The sequence below is a fragment of the Emys orbicularis genome, chromosome 6, assembly GCF_028017835.1.
Source record: "Emys orbicularis isolate rEmyOrb1 chromosome 6, rEmyOrb1.hap1, whole genome shotgun sequence".
In the NCBI taxonomy this organism is placed as follows: Eukaryota; Metazoa; Chordata; order Testudines; family Emydidae; genus Emys; species Emys orbicularis.
The window spans coordinates 92,528,044-92,544,171 of NC_088688.1; the positions used below are offsets into that span (position 1 = coordinate 92,528,044).

The 16,128-nt window shown below is 42.6% G+C and overlaps 1 protein-coding gene across 2 annotated transcripts in view; it reads right to left on the reverse strand.

Annotated features, from left to right (window-relative positions):
• RCL1 (RNA terminal phosphate cyclase like 1) overlaps positions 1-15,514 on the reverse strand; it is a 104,623-nt gene extending 89,109 nt beyond the window's left edge. The window contains exons 1-7 of one of the 2 annotated variants that reach the window (XM_065406373.1): positions 15,422-15,514; positions 13,548-13,829; positions 12,745-12,838; positions 8,749-8,864; positions 8,245-8,367; positions 6,113-6,277; positions 3,338-3,906 (exon numbers count right to left, since the gene is read on the reverse strand). In XM_065406373.1, coding sequence (XP_065262445.1) covers positions 3,805-3,906; positions 6,113-6,277; positions 8,245-8,367; positions 8,749-8,864; positions 12,745-12,838; positions 13,548-13,829; positions 15,422-15,514 — 975 coding nt within the window. In that variant the 3' untranslated portion in view covers positions 3,338-3,804. Of the gene's footprint in view, positions 1-3,337; positions 3,907-6,112; positions 6,278-8,244; positions 8,368-8,748; positions 8,865-12,744; positions 12,839-13,547; positions 13,830-15,421 lie in introns of those variants that run through there. The other variant, XM_065406374.1, reaches the window with a different exon arrangement.
• Between the last annotated feature and the right edge of the window lie 614 nt (positions 15,515-16,128).

Genomic DNA, 16,128 nt, shown 5'->3' on the forward strand with positions numbered 1-16,128 from the left:
AGCATGTAGATCTAATTGCCTGAAGGAAGACTAATCATTTGGGCTTGTACTCCTAGGAGTAATGGAATGTAATTCAGAAGAGTCAAGTTTAGAATGAAAAATTTGCTCCTGAGATCAATGAGGCTATAGCCTGGCCTCTTAACATAAGAAGTCATCCTTACTTGAGATGCTTGATTAGAAAAAGCATACTGAAAACTAGAAAGCATACTAAAGAAAATGGATTAGATATCTTATTTTCGTGAATCCTGAACATTGACACTATACAATAGTCAATGAGGGGCTCTGGTCATCTTAAATTTCAGTCGCACGCAGCACTACAATAAAATGTTTTATTACAGAAAATTAAATCTCATTTCCAAAGCAGTGGGGGAGAATCTTGCCACGAGTATTCAAGCTTCTTTGATTAAACATGTTAGCTATGTTTTGTCAAGCTATCTTGAAGCCTTTATTTATCCACATTTAAAGTTACAAAACTGACCTTTTTGCTATTTCACTCCACTAAGTTACAACATTAACAAAATTCTGACTACCTAGTTGCACCTAGAAGAGTCCCACTGGAAACAAAACCACATTTGGTGTGGTAGAGTGTAACTTTAATCCTCAATTAATGAGGTTACAGAGCAGAGATTAAAACAGTAGGGTAATAGTCTCTCCCATAAAATTAATAGAGATGAGTACATTGCATATTTTGGTGGTAAGGAACCAGCCTCATTCCCATTCCACACTGGACTTCAATGGCTGAGGTCAACAGCCCTCTGTAAGCTTGGCTCTTTCAAATACCAAGCAGTCCAGATTTTTGTAGCTACTGCTAGTCTTTACAAGGAACTCATACCCATTTTTTCAGCTTTACAGATTCTGCTGATTTCATTTCCCTCAATCCCACTTCTTCAGAAACTGGTCAGCAAGATCTAGGTACAGAAATCAATGTAATCATCACATCCAGATAGTTAAACTTTATGGACCTGGTATAACTGGCAGCAGACCATGCTGCTGAGGGCATCACTCCTCTCTGGTATTGATCCAACAAACAGGTCATCTACTAGTAGTGCCAGCAGTTAAAATACTTTACAGTAGGGTTTTTACTACAAAGTATTAACACCACCAGTACTGACACATTCCAAGAAAAGCATCTGAGGAATTTGGAAAGCTTTTCATTTGTTGTAAGTATAAGGCTATTGAGGTAGATACTGTTCAGTTTGGGTCCTTTTCTAAACAAACAAACAAAAAAAGGATGACACAAAAATTTTGCAGCCACCAGCCTTTATGTCCTTAGAGACACCTCTAGACATACACATATTCCTTGGAGACTAGATTCCTTTGGACAGTTGCCTTAGCATTCCCATACAAAACCTTGATTTGTTCTATACTTCCATTTGACACCAGCATTACTGGGGTTTCTGGACCATTTCCAGACAAAAAGCAACAGCTCTCCCCACCTTTGCACTAGCCTAAATACAAATTTCTTCACTTTCCAGAAGAACAGGATATTGGCTGCTCTTTCTCAGATGGTCCTGAGGTTTTTATCAGAAGTGTGTTCTGTCCTTCACATGCCTGCAACAACCTCAGGGCTTAGATACCAGAGCAACAGGCACCTGCAGATGGAACTTCAGTTCTTTCTGTAGGATACAGGATTAACTGTGTTTAGGAGATGAACTACTGCATAGCTAGGTCACTTCTCATACTGTGTGGTCATTCTGAGGGGGAAGTTAGTGATAAGAGAAATGACATGCCCTTTTGCAATCTTTCCCTCACTGTATTCCACTGACACTACATAGCTACAACAGGTTTTACAGTATTGGAGAATATACTCTTATGTTCTCTGCAGCTTTTAGCTAGAGCCCACTCAGAGCTGTTATGTTCTCTCAGTAAGGGACTGCTAGAGGGATCACAAGTGTTTAGCCTGGTGTACTGGGGCCCTAAAATTAGAATGTGCCACTAAAGTTGTTTCTGTATCTCAACCATATCAGAAACACAGATCAGCCCCCTCATGCTAGTAGCTGACAGACATTTCAATGAAGTTCCAGCAAATGTTTTTGAAGCTTGACTGTTCTCACCCCTAAATTCCCATCCATAAGGCTTCTGTAGTACTTAAAAGAAATGCTCTTATGGTTCTCTATAACCAAGCATGTGACTAGCCTGCTCCTCACAGAACATGGAGAGAAAGGCCCAGATTATGCTGGCCACGGGGGGGGGGGGGGGGTGAGAGAGAAGGGGACCAGAGAAGTGGTTGCAGTTCCGTTTCTGGCACTGGTTCTGTGCCAACACTGGCCCCTGCATGCCTTAGGACAGACTAGGGGCCACTCCAAGGTACAACCACTGCCTGTGGCCATCCACCAGCAAAGAAAAGCCAAATCACAGTAGTTCTTCAAACTTGCTCCCTTCACTTGTGGCTACAGAGGGATTGCAGAGGAAGCTGACCAGCAATGCTAGTTCTGCACCAGCCTGGGTATTCTGTAGGCTGAGGAAATCTGGCTGCTTTCCACCCCCTTTATGCCACTTAAGCAATGCAAAGGGGTTAGTAAGCAGTAGAGAATGTGACTCAAGAAGTATATACAAACTAATACATTGCTGCTTCGCTGTAAAATGAGAAAATATCTAGGCATTTCTACTGTGGTATCAGGGAGGGTCAGTCCTACACTGAAACAGCCCAGATACATAGAGGCTGTGTACACAGGTGAAAAAACTATTGAAAACAATTAGAAAAGCTTAATACCAGTTTTGGATTGCAAAGACCATTATGGCAAAATTCTGGAAATATTAAAGAGTTTGACCTTTGCAGAGCTCTAAAGCAGAGGGCTCTTAAGATACCGCCTTATATATTGTTACTCTCAGCAGTTAACCACTTGGCATCAATCATTCAGCTGATATTGAAACAGAACTCTTTTCCTTTTAAACTGAGGAAAGCCTGAAATACCATAACAAATCTGAATTATAAATCAATACTATTCAGTCAGTCTTTGGCACTCAGGCTTTCTTCGTTACTGGTATGAAGGAGAGAGCCTGACTGCAGTACAATCTTATCCTGAAGTTGTTTCCCCCACCCTCAATCTCCCACACCCAAAATATTTATTCACACTGGATCTTTGTAATGCAACCGTAATATTTTAAGTTAACACTAAATGTTAGACAGAAGAATCAGCTTCTCAGTGACCATGCTGCTAGAAATGTGGCTCAAAACTCACTAAGCAATTATACACTTTGTCTCTAAAATGTACATAACTTGACAATCAGAAATAAGTCTTTGTCTGAAAGCATAAAGTAAAATTTTAATCCCTGTAGTAGAGATAAAAAAACCCCACTGCTTTAATCTGAGCCTCCAAGTTGATATCAGCTTTTGATTTATTGCTATTAATATGATAAAATTGGATTTGAGCGCTTACTATGTCAGCAGTATAGCATGAGTACAATTGTGATCTTTAGTATTCATAGAGCAAGACACGTCCATGTCCATAATAAAAGATAATAGCAGATTCCAACTAGAATCAACCACTTCTCGTAAACATTGTATTTGTGCAGATTTGTTTGTCATACTTTGATTCCTAAAATTAAGAATAAAGGTAAGTTTAAGTAGCAGAAACAACATCCAGTTTCACATTCGGTAACATATGAGAACGCCTCTCCTAAAAGGGAACCAAAAATCTAGCAGCACATTTTCAAACAAAATGACAAATGTGTTTCTGGATTACCCTCCTTCCAAAAAACAAACGCAAAAAATAAAGTGCAGCACCCAGAAAAGTAAGTGTCAAGAAAAGAGCCACGTTCTTTTCTTTGTAATAAAAGTACTTGGCCTCAGTCTTAACAGTACTATATTGTGTCCATCATTTTGGGTTCCTCATCATCTCGGTGTACCAATGAGTTTAAATTAAAGAGACCTGTGTTTACGCAGCTTTGAAGAGAGTCTGCAGTCTGCAACAGGAGAAAACAACATTAATTCTACACAAGTAAATACTGAGATTCTAATTTTGCACCTTGTGCTTTCACGGTCAGTTGCCTAGCTCCCTTTAATTGTCTGCATCTCACACTCAAGAGGCAAGTTTCAATGTGATGCATAAGGATTTGCCTGTGACTAATAGGAATGGTAATTTAGCTTATTAAAAATGTATCCCCTTGAAATTTAGGAAATCTTATGACTGTACTAAGCTTTTATTCATCTTGTATGGAAAGAGAGCCTAAAGAGAAATATACATATAGTAACTCCTCACTTAAAATCGTCCCTGTTAACATTGTTTCATTGCTGATCAATTAGAGAACATACGCATTTAAAGTTGCGCAGTGCTCCCTTATAATGTTGTTTAGCAGCCACCTGCTTTGTCAACTGCTTGCAGAAAGAGCAGCCCTTTGGAGCTAGCTGGTGGGGGGTTGGAACTAGGGTGGACGGCAGCCCCCCCATCAACTCCCCGCTCCGCCTAAGTTCCCTGTGCGGCAGCCGCCCAGCAGGCTATCAATTGCCGGGCAGTTCAGCTGTCCCTCCCCACACTGCTGTGTGCTGCTCCTGCCCTCTGCCTTGGAGCTGCTCCCAGGAGCCTCCTGCTTGGTGTGCCAGGGAGGAGCGGGGGGCGCTAATGTTAGGGTGTCCCCCTCCCCCACTTCTGCCCCCCATCTCCACAGAGCAGTGGGGGCACAACAGGGCTCAAGATGACAAGACTCAGGACGAGGGAGGGAGCTCGCTGGCAGCAGCTGCTGTCTCAACTTGCTGATCTACTTAAAAAGGCAGTGTACTTAGAGTGGGGTCAGCGTATTTAAAGGGCAATGCGTCTCTCTCTCACACACACAGTGTGTGTCTCTGCCATGCTGTCTCCCCTCCCACCATTCCTGCTGCCTTGTAGAGTGTGAGGCTACATTAACAACCTGTGAACCCTTGAGGGCTCAGCCGAGTGCTAGTTCATCATTTAGCAGTAAGGCATTCCCTGGGAAATATCCCACCCTCTGACTCCACCACCACAATCAAGCTTCACAATCATCATTGCTGTGTACAGTATTAAATTGTTTGTTTAAAACTTAATACGGGGTGTGTGTGTCTATATATGAGAGAGAGAGAGTGAGTGTGTGTCTTGTCTGGCGAAAAATATTTCCCTGGAACCTAACACCCTCCATTTACATTAATTCTTATGGGGAAGTTAGATTTGCTTAAAGTAGCATTTTTCAGGAACATAACTACAGCATTAAGCGAGGAACTACTGTAATCCTATTCTAAGTTACCTCAGATGCAGGTGAACCTGTGTAAATAAGTATCTTGATCAAAAGGATGTCTTAATTTTGACCCCATTCAACTATCCAAGTGGGGAAAAACCCTTCGGTTTCTTTTATGTCTGTGAGACCACCATTACTAACATTTAAATCATGTTTTGTAATCCAAAACCACCTACACTGAAACCTCAGTGTTTTATTAAAGGTATTTTGCAGTTCCCATTCTCTTATCACAGGCTGCATTTTTCTTAGGTTTGATTACTTGTAGGTTCCCATTACTGAGAACATTATGCTCATTTTTACTGGAAACTCATTTTCACCTCCTATAATATAAAATTCAAAATTTAATTATAGAATCAGTTTTATAATAAGTGTTTGCTCCAGCATACTTGCGGCAGATAAAATTACTTGCGAGTAGGTTAAGTATATGAATATTTAATGCATTAGGGCTGAATTATCAGGTTGTAAAGTGCATTTGGATTTGTACTTGGATGCTATTTGGGGTCTAGGAGACGAAAAGGTAGCTTTTTCAGTATCTATGTGGAGGGCAAATAGTTTATGTACAGAATATTTAACTTTAGTCCCAGCTAGTACCTTACTCCATAAGTAGTCCTATTTGAAATCAAAAGGTACTACACCTCTACCCCGATATAACGCGACTCGATATAACATGAATTCGGATATAACGCGGTAAAGCAGTGCTCCGGGCGGGGGGGGAGGGGGGAGAGGGGGGAGGGGCTACGCACTCCGGCGGATCAAAGCAAGTTTGATATAACGCGGTTTCACCTATAATGCAGTAAGATTTTTTGGCTCCCGAGGACAGCGTTATATCGGGGTAGAGGTGTACTTCACATGAGCAAAGATGGCAGACTCTGGCCCTAAAACAATTACATGATTTCTGTAAATGGATTTATTAAAAACCTACCTGTGGCAAAAACTCCAACACGCCTAAGGAACTGAGACCAGTATGAGCAATGGGATTCTGAACTGACATAGCCTGAAAACTTTGTGATTGTGAAGAGATTTTCACTCTTGATTTAAATGCTTCGAGTTCATTTTTAAAAGCCTCAAAATAACCTTCTTCTTCTGCCTGTAGAAAGAAAAGGTTGTCAATTAAGTATTGCCCTAAACTCAAAACAATAAGTAAAACTTTGGCTATATAAGTATATACATTACTGGGGGGGGGGGGAAAGCTACACAATGAAGCACAGAAAAGGGAAAACAACACCCTAAACTTTAGATGAAAGTCTTGGGGAGAAACCAGTAGCAGCTTTATGAAAAATCAGCTAGGTTTCTTGATTTTTTTTTTTTTGAAGTGTGTTTTTAATATTTTTGGTTGGGATAATGATAAAAGGCTATTTTCTTGCATCTGAGGAGCGGTGAATAGATCCTAATTTTAAGCCATTCCTCATCCCATCCTAGAAGCTGAAAGGAGAGGGGATACTCAGTACTGGACTTTTCAGAAGCAAGTCAACACTAGTTAAAGCCGGGGCCCCCATTAATTGACAAGGCACTCTCCCTTCCAAGTGAATCTGCCAGTATGAACAGTCAGACTAAGTACTTGAAATTTTCACAGCAGTGCACAAATTCAGCTCCTATGAGCACTTTAAAGACATCCTTTGATTTGCAGCAATCCAGCCAGGAACAGTACAAACTGCAGAAGTGGGTACAGAGGTGCACTGCAGTGATACAAAAATGCTGTTAAGTGGAAGGCTGTGACAAACACTGACCCAAGTCAGGGTAAACAATGGAGTCCTTGATAACAAGCTAACAGGGACACCAAGTCCTTAAATATGCTTTTTTATTAGTTGTGACTTAGAAATCACTTTGCCTGCTTAGCATCTCTAACTCCTGTTTACAATTAAATCTTGACAACATCAGCTTAGATGGGCTTTTTTGCAAGAGTGTACTATTTAAAATTTACTCAGACAAAAGTGGATTTTGCAGTTAAACTTCACTGATTTCAAATTTATGATGAAGAATGGAGTTCTTGAATTCTTACAACAACCTTAGGGTGTGTTCCCCAACATCAATTCATATTTCAAGAACTCCATCTTTCATTAGTATTCTAGAACACTTCATTTAATATCTGTGAAGCACTTTGGAGCTGTGAACTGCACACACTGTTCAGCAAAAATACTTTTAACTATGATTAAGCAGTTCTGTACTAAGTTTTAATTAAATGTATTACAAATTAATTTTGAACTACTGTGATGGAGTAGTTGCCGGACCAGATGCTAGTTTATTCAACTGGGACCAGAGTTTCTGAAGAAAGTTGCTGACCACACTGCTCATGCAATTCTTCTGGAATAGCATTTTTATTTGGGAGCGTGGTGATGGGGGCAAATGGGGACTGCAATGGATAGGTCCTGTGGAATGCCCTCTCTTTGCCCCCATCCCAAGATTTTAACATGCCTTCTAGTCCTAGCTCTCTGGAGCCTGATACTGTTGCTCCTGGATGGCTATACTGGGTCATTACAGAGGCATAAAAATGTGCCCTTTCCTTAAGAAGGCGCATGAAGTCTCCATGGCACACCATGAGCCCAGCTGCTTGAGAAGCTAATCTAGTCCTGAAGCCTATCTCCCTGGTTAAGCAGTGCAATGGAGACACCTCCTGTCCAGTGTCTATATCTTCTTCTACAGTTAGTTTTTAGAGCACAAAATATTGATTCTGCAGGAACTCTACTCTTTCAGAGAGTAAGGGACTAGAGGAAATGGGAGAGAGTTTTCAACATTCTATATTACTTGTGCATGAAAGAATGTTACATTTATTGTATGATTATAAATGAAGTACACATTGATTTTACGTTCTGTTCCCCTTTTAGACACTCCTAACAGCACAACAAAATTCAGAGAGCTTCCATCCTCATGGTTACACTGACCATTATTGCACAAAAGGCTGCCAACAACTCAACCTTTCCCCTAGAGCCTGGGGCTATTCCCTTAGCACATATTTAGCTTGCAGCTGTCAGGAAGAAATCTCAGCTGCTCTTGAACACTGATCCCTCTCAGATGCTGCAAGAGCTTCTCTAGCATTAAAATGAAATCACGACTTACTTTTGCTCTTTGGAAAAATAGACGAAAACAGCCTCTGGGATCCACATTACAACTTTTAGCCATTTCTATAATAAACTGCATAACAACTGCTTGGTGTGCTACTTGTTCCATCAGAGCTCTTTTCTGGAAACAAAAGTTACAAAGTTACATTTTTAAAGAGACTGTAAGCATGTAACTAAGATTTCAAATGTGTTTTACTTTCATGACCACCAGTTCTCATATCTTACAAGATCAAACTGGAAGTGGAGATGCGGGGGGTGGGGGTGGGGGGGGGTGGGGGGGGTGGTAGGAGAGAAGAGACAGCACTACTGAAGAACAGACATAAAGCAAGGTATTATCGAGGTTCCCTCCAGTAAGATAACTGGAAACATGGGGGGGGGGGGGGGGAAACGAGGAAATAGATAAATCGTTTAATGTGATCTATGTGGATAGTCTTCTGTAGCATAAGCAGGAAAAATGTGTACCGTCTCCCAGATTCAAAGCAATTTAAGATTTGCCTAATACCTGTTCTGCTTCTAGGTGAAAACACCATAAGAGGAGATATTTAGCTGTATCTTCACATACGAGGTATGGATGGTCAGACAAAAATCTCTGGCTATCATCCCATCTGCTTAGCATGCCTGGTGAAAAGGAATTAGAAAGCCAAGTGTTACCATAAAAGTACATTGCTTATGGTATCTGCATGGCAATGGAAACCAAATAGTTATTACTTGACCCCATATGATAGAGAGTTTTAGGCTATGTTTACACTGCAGACCTTATAGCGGCACAGCTGTACTGCTGCAGCTGCACCGCTGTAAGGGCTCCCGTATAGCCACTCTCCCGCCAACATAATTAAACCACCCCTGACGAGCAGCAGTAGCTAGGTTGGCGGCATAGCATACACCCCGACCAACAAAAGTTTTACTGCCAAAAGTGCCAGTGTAGACATAGCATAATGACAAATTCATTACCACTCAATGAAGAGGACTAAGGCTAAGGCTAAGTGAGCTAGTCTCATTCCAACTCCTAATTGACATGTGACCAAAATAATGATTGGCACCTTTTTTGCTAGTTTCAGCAGAAAGGCCATGATTAAGAGTCCATTAAAGACTGACTGACACTTTCACTTGTAAATGTGGTCTCTATAACAGGATTGAGGCTAGATGTTTAGAGAAGCTTGCACTGTCTCATCTGTCTCTTCAGTGTCTAGAGTACTTCAGCTTCTCAACTACCAATATAGCAAATAAATGAAGACAGAAAGAACAAAATAAATTTCCTGTATAATGCACATAGTTCAACTAAACTCAACATGATCCAAAGATATGAGACAAAAAGAGGCTCATTAACTGAACTTCTGCAACACTAGAAAACCAGGGTATTCCATGTTATCTAGTGCATCAGTTGTCAAACTACAGGCCTTAGACCACTGGATACCTGTGGAACACTTCTTGGTGGGCTGCAGAGAGCTAGCTGGCTAACCATATGTTGCTGGCTATTAAAAATTTCATACAATAAAAAAAAGTTTAAGAACTCCTGATAGAGAGAACTGTGGAAAATATTTCTGGATGTATCTGCATGTTAGATGTCTCCTATACGTAAAAATTAAAAGTGAGTTTAGCATTTAGAATTTCTCATTTATTTAGAACTTTTCTTTAGAACACAAGAGCATCAATAAAGGAATATTAGGTTTTATGAATTTCTGGCCAAGGCAACTGAGCTACACGGTATGGGATCAATTCTATAATACTACACAGTAGGTAATTTCTCAACTATAAGAGACTAATCCAGATTTGAAGTCAGAAGTGGAAAAAGGTACTATTAGACAAAGTAATTAATCTACCTCTGATTTATAGATAGGATGTTAAAATGCAGAGACCAAATACAAACAGATCAAAGTGTAAAATGGTATGAACCAGGAGGAGAAATCATCAAGTTGTATTGCTTGCGACTGTCCTAAACAAAGTGGAAAAGCTATATTAAAAACCTTTAAAACCAAAACAACAAGTGAAGTCAGAATACTAAAAAAAAGTTTAGAGAATTCTCATTAAGTCCGCAACGTTTTATATATTTACCTTATTTCATTCACCATATTAAGAAATTATGAGATTACAAAACAGTTAAGTATTTGAGTCCTAGCAGAGGTCAGTCTAAACACAGATTTGGTACTTTGCATTCCACCCAGAAAGCCAGTAAGCAGATATTTCTGCTAAAATGATTAGTGGGGGAACAGTTAACATTGTTCCTTATGTGGTCATCCTTGGACTTCAAAGTTATTTCAGTGACATGGAGGCAGGTCAATCACTTCTGTCGGCATATACTGAGACAGCCTCATGCATCACTTCACATTTGCAAGGTTTGTTTTGAAACTAAGAGGACTAGAAACCATTTTTGTTTTTAAAAATATACCACCACAAAGAAAAGCCAGTATGGCATACGAAGTGCCAACTCAACCCCATCCCTGGTTGGATGGGATGATTTCCAACAGGTAATACAACAGCCCCAATACAGCTATGCCCCAACACATACAGGAGCCAATCAATGACTCAGAACAATGGGACACATTCAAGATATTCATCAAAATTTCAGAACACTACATGACAAAGGGCATTTGCGTGCAATGGTTTTGATCACATTTCAATTATAGAGTTAAAGTGACACCTAGTGGATAGTCTGATATACTTGGATAAACTACTCTACACCTGGGTTACTATTAATAGATGGTTATTTGACTAAAAAGTTATTTTCAGTAGTAAATCCATCATGTGTATTAAAACTATTCCTCTTGTGGCTTACATGGCAAAGATGTGTATTAAATACTTAACACCTTTACACACAGGACTTGAAAAATCCATTCAATGCCCAGTAAATAGTGTTCGCTCTGAAGCACATGTACATGGAGACAGTCTGGCAGTAAGGAGGTTTGAGAAATACTAATAAATTTCCGCAGAATTTAAGCTGATGCAGCTCTTTCTTTCTGATTCTGCAAATAAGGCCATCATTGCTAATGCTGCTTATCTCTTCCCCCAAGCAGCAAACAAGAGTTGCCCACTATGTTCTGGCTTGGTGAAAGTTGCAAGCAGCAGCCAAGGCAGGCACTAGAGCAAGGGTGGGCAAACTACGGCCCACGGGCCGGATCCGGCCTCTCAGGGCTTTGGATCCAGCGGGATTGCCCCCCGTGGTGCCACGGGCCCCGCGCCACTCTCAACAGCGGCCGGCCCAACATCCCTACAGCCCCGGGGCCCTTGCCTCCAGGAACCACCCCCGCAGCTCCCATTGTCCGGGAACGGGGAACCACGGCCAATGGGAGCTTTGGGGGAGGTACCTGGAGGTGCAGCAAGGGCAACGCAAGCAGAGCCCTCTGCCCCCTCCTTCCCCAGGGGCCCAGCGCTTCCTGGAGTAGCACGGGGCCGGGGACAGGGCAGGCATGCAGGGAGCCCCCTCATACACCCCGCACTCCTCCTGCACCCCAACCCCCTGCCCTGAGCCCCCTGCTGCATCCCAACCCCCTGCCCTGAGCGCCCTCCCGCAGTCCGAACCCCTCCTGCACCCCTGCCCTGAGCCCCCTCCCGCAGTTCGCACCCCTCCTGCACCCTAACCCCCTGCCCTCAGCCTCCTCATATACCCTGCACCCCTCCTCTGCCCCAATCCCTTGCCCTGAGCCCCTTCCTGCACACCACACCCCCTCCCACACCCCAACTCCCTGCCCTGCATACAATTTCTCCACCCAGATGTGGCCCTTGGTCCAAAAAGTTTGCCCATCCCTGCACTAGAGCTAGTCACAGAAAGGATTCTAAAAGAGGTTAGGAGGAGCGTAACAGAACCTCTGATGCCCCAGCTGCAACGAAGTAGTTTTACTGTGGAAGAGAAATCATCTTCTGTCCAAGCAGTGGTGCTCCTTCCATCTTTTGTTTGTTTGCAACTAAAGCTTAGTGCTCTCAACAGTATTTTTTAAAAGTCTTTTTCCCCCAAAGCCGAAACTTTCTTGGACCTGTACGTGCTTTCTGTTCAACCAGCAAACACAGCTGAAGTCTACAAGAGATTCTAATATCTGAACTAAAATATTAGAAATTTAGCTACTTAGCTGCCATTTCCATGGAAGGATACACTTTTGATAAGCACTGAGGAAAAAAATGCTTCCCTTTAAAAGAAAAACACTTCAGAATTTACAATACCACTGTTCTAGTATCACTTTTCATGAAGTGTCAGATAAAGTAGACAGAACCCTCTCTTTCGCAAGGACTTCAGTTATGCTGAGCGCTAAAATAGTGTTTATCTAAAAAGCATTGTTGACTGTAGGATTCAATAAACTTCTGCAGCATGCAGCCTCTTACTTGGAAAGGACTATTTTGTTATGACTATCAAAGAAAATCCCAAACCCTGATAGACCAGAAACCTGAAGCTGGATTCTGCTAGCCAGATGCTTCATTTCTAAGTGTCCATTTTATAAAACAATAGAACCTATCTAAACACAATGCATAAAGTTAAAACTACAAAAAGCTGAAAAAGAGAGGTACTTACCAAAATGTCTAATTTTTTGTTCATGTTTCTGCATGAATGATTTGGATTTGTCTTCATCTTCTATTTCTTTTCTTTTCTTTTGATTAATAAAACTCTGTGGGGAGGGTGAAAAGGGAGAGAGCTTAATCACAGAATCCTTTTCCATGCTATTTTAAACTATGTCATTATGGGAACACCATTTTATTGAATTTCCATTTAAAAAGTAATGCTTCTAGTTGTAGGCCCAAAACCTGCAAACACACTGATGCATATACTTAATTTAACATAGATGAGGTGGTGTCTGGGAAATTGGGCTTTTTGACAATTAACACCAGGGTTAAAAAAATGACTCCTTCTAACATCTGGTCCTGGATTATTGCTTGGAATAGCATTGTCATATACCAGAGTATTTAACGCGGCAGGTAGCAAGGCATTGAGTCTTTAAAACTCGAGAAATGCCTAACTTTTTTCCCCCTTAGTATTTGTAAGTTTAATATCAAAGTATTAATATGAAGAAGGTAGGATTTGATGCTAACTTTATCATTTGGAGACAACTGCTGTTTTGGATCAATGCAATCTAAGATCCCTGCTAGCAGTACAAAAACATTTCTTATGTTTTGATATCAGTGCAGGACCTACTTTTTGGTGGATTTTAATAAAATAAAGGATACTCATTCAGCACTTAATCTTGTCATATGGACTGTTCTGGATACAAACGACACTCTCAATATTACAGTGACAAGTGCCATATAAATAACTTGATTTACCTAACAGTTCTATCCCTTGTTTTTACCTGCTTTTATGCAGGTTGATATGGTTCATACCTTATTAAATACATCCTTGCTAACATAATCTGTGTTCCACAGATTTTGTGTTTCCCTCTGTATTAGCGCCTCTTCTTTCTGTCTCCATTCTTCCTCCCTCTGTCTCAATTCTGAAGCATCAGTCTGTGCTTTGGCATGTTCCTGATCCAGGGACTCAGAGTTATGCAGTGCTAAACTACCAAGTTTCTGCTGGGCTTCTGCTAAATTCCATTTGCATTCCACAGAGCTCTTCACAAACTCCTTTTGTTTTTGGCAAGCCAATTCAATCCCATGGCCATATATCTGTATGGGGGGTGGTGGAGGGAATCAGATTTGTTTATTTGGAAAAGTGGAGAGAATTTAGATAGCACATGCAAACAGATAAGGTTAGTTGCAGAACAGAATTCTGAGATGGCAAAGTTGTGAAAAATGAGGTAAAATTCTGAACAGTGACTAAAATTGATATTATACAGTTGGATATTTACTTCAATGGTTTCCACATTAAATTAGCTCAGTTTACACATAAAATACATTTTAATAACTCCCAGACTTGCAAACTCAGGGATCATGTATCAGCAGTAACAAAGCTTCTCCAACCAAACTGCAGAAAACAATTTTTATGATGAAGCATGGGCAAAAATAGGTTCCAGCTGGCTCTCTCTTAGCTGTGCTGGTTCTGCAGTGCTAACAATAGCCAAAACACCAAAATTAACTCTAAATACATATAAATCTGTAATAAGAAAGTGGCATTTTTACAGTGTCTGACCATAACTGGACTTTGAGTATTGCTTAAATTCCAAACAGATTAATATTCTTTGCTTAAAACGCCTTGTGCAAAGGACAGATATTAGAAAAATAACCTATTTTACTTAGTTCTCACATAACATAGGAGGGATTTTTAGTAGATATAAACCCCACTTCAGACAGACACCCAGAAAAAAGTGTATGAATTCCTACATAGCAATCTGCAGTTTCTCATGCTTACTTTGGGCTTTGAAACATGGTAGATCTCCTTTCAACGAAAGGGGACAAGTTGCTGCTTGCTCAAACTTACCCTAGAATCAAAGGTGAAGAGAATGTCTTGAAAGGAATGAGATATATAGTATTCCAAGGAGTTAACTATGCGGCCTCTCTAGGATTTCCAGTCCCTGCTTGTTCCAAACCCAGACTGTTACCTCTCAAAAAGGAGCCCCATATATCTATACATTGACTTTTTCAACAGAACGTGATTGAATAAGTTTTTAGGCAATTCTGCTGCACATACTTCATTTTGTCAGTCACACTCAGCATGCGATGAAGAATGGGAAAAGGCAGCGTGATACTCAAGTGCTGGCCTGGCGACTGCCGACAAACCTAGCTAGCTGAGTGACTGGGGGCACACACTGGCATGAGGGTAGCCGCACGCTACGGCCACCTCTCCCTGCAGGAAACACTGGGCCTCGTTCAGCTCAAACCACGGGTGTCAGCATCACTTCGCCGCAGAGACTTCACACTTGGCTCCCATCAGGGGCTTCACGTCGCACTCGCCGCCAACGGGGGCGAACGGGGCAAACCGCAGCTGGAACGGATCGCCGGGCAGGATCTAACGGGGGATGGGTTACCGAGCGCCGCAGGGCTCTGCTCACCCCATGCGGGCGGAGCTGGGGCTGGAGGAGCCGAGCGGGGTCCACGGCTCCATGCTGAGCAGGGAGCAGCTCTGGCAGGGCCGGGCCCGCAGCAGGCCCATGGAGCTTTGCCAGCTCTGCGACCCCCGCTGGAAGCGCTGCCCGAGTGCGGGCCAGGCCGAGCCGGGCGAGCGGTTTGGCTTCGTGCTACTAGGACCGGGCCGGCGGGGCAGCCGGAGTCAGGGCGAGCCCAGCGCAGGGCCCGATCCCGGGAGTGGGGGGAGAACGTACCTGCGGGTCCGGCGGGCGGGGCGCGCAGGGCGGGTCCGGGTCCTGCCCCTCCCCCGCGCGGAGACCCCGGGAGCGCGGCGGCCACAGCGCCATCCCCGCGCAGAGACGCGCGCCACCGGCTCGGCTCGGCCCCTCCGGCCCCCGCCCGGCTCCTCCCCCCGCGCAGGCCCGTTACCGTTATTAGCCTGGCCGGAAATTAGGCCGAGCGTCACTTCCGGAAACAGAGGGCGGGTGGGGCGCTTCTGTGATCTCATGGCGCACGGCACTGCCCGCTGCGAGCCACGCGAGGGAGGAGGCTCCTGGCCAGCTCGTGCTGGAGGAGCGCGGGGACGGGTTTGTCTTTTAAGACGCGTTGCGAACCGGACTAGAGTGAAGCGATGCCGCCGCGGCGCGAGGCTGAGGAAAATATTCTTTCTACACCAGCAGAAGAAGCTATTACTGTTAAAAGTGAGATTATCACTTCAACAGTCTCTGAATCCAAGTGTTTAAGTAACTTCCACCAGTTCACTGGTGTGACTTTCTTTAAAACATCATCAGCAAACATATATTTCTTGAATGGTTCACCCTTAGCTCTGAAGTTTATTATAGTTGGCATTATGGAGGGATGATTGCTGGATCTCCATGTCATAGCCAACTTCTCTTCTTCAGCAGTTAAGGTTTGACTCTGGTACCGAGTATTGAGAATATTTGCAAGAAAATGAGCTGGA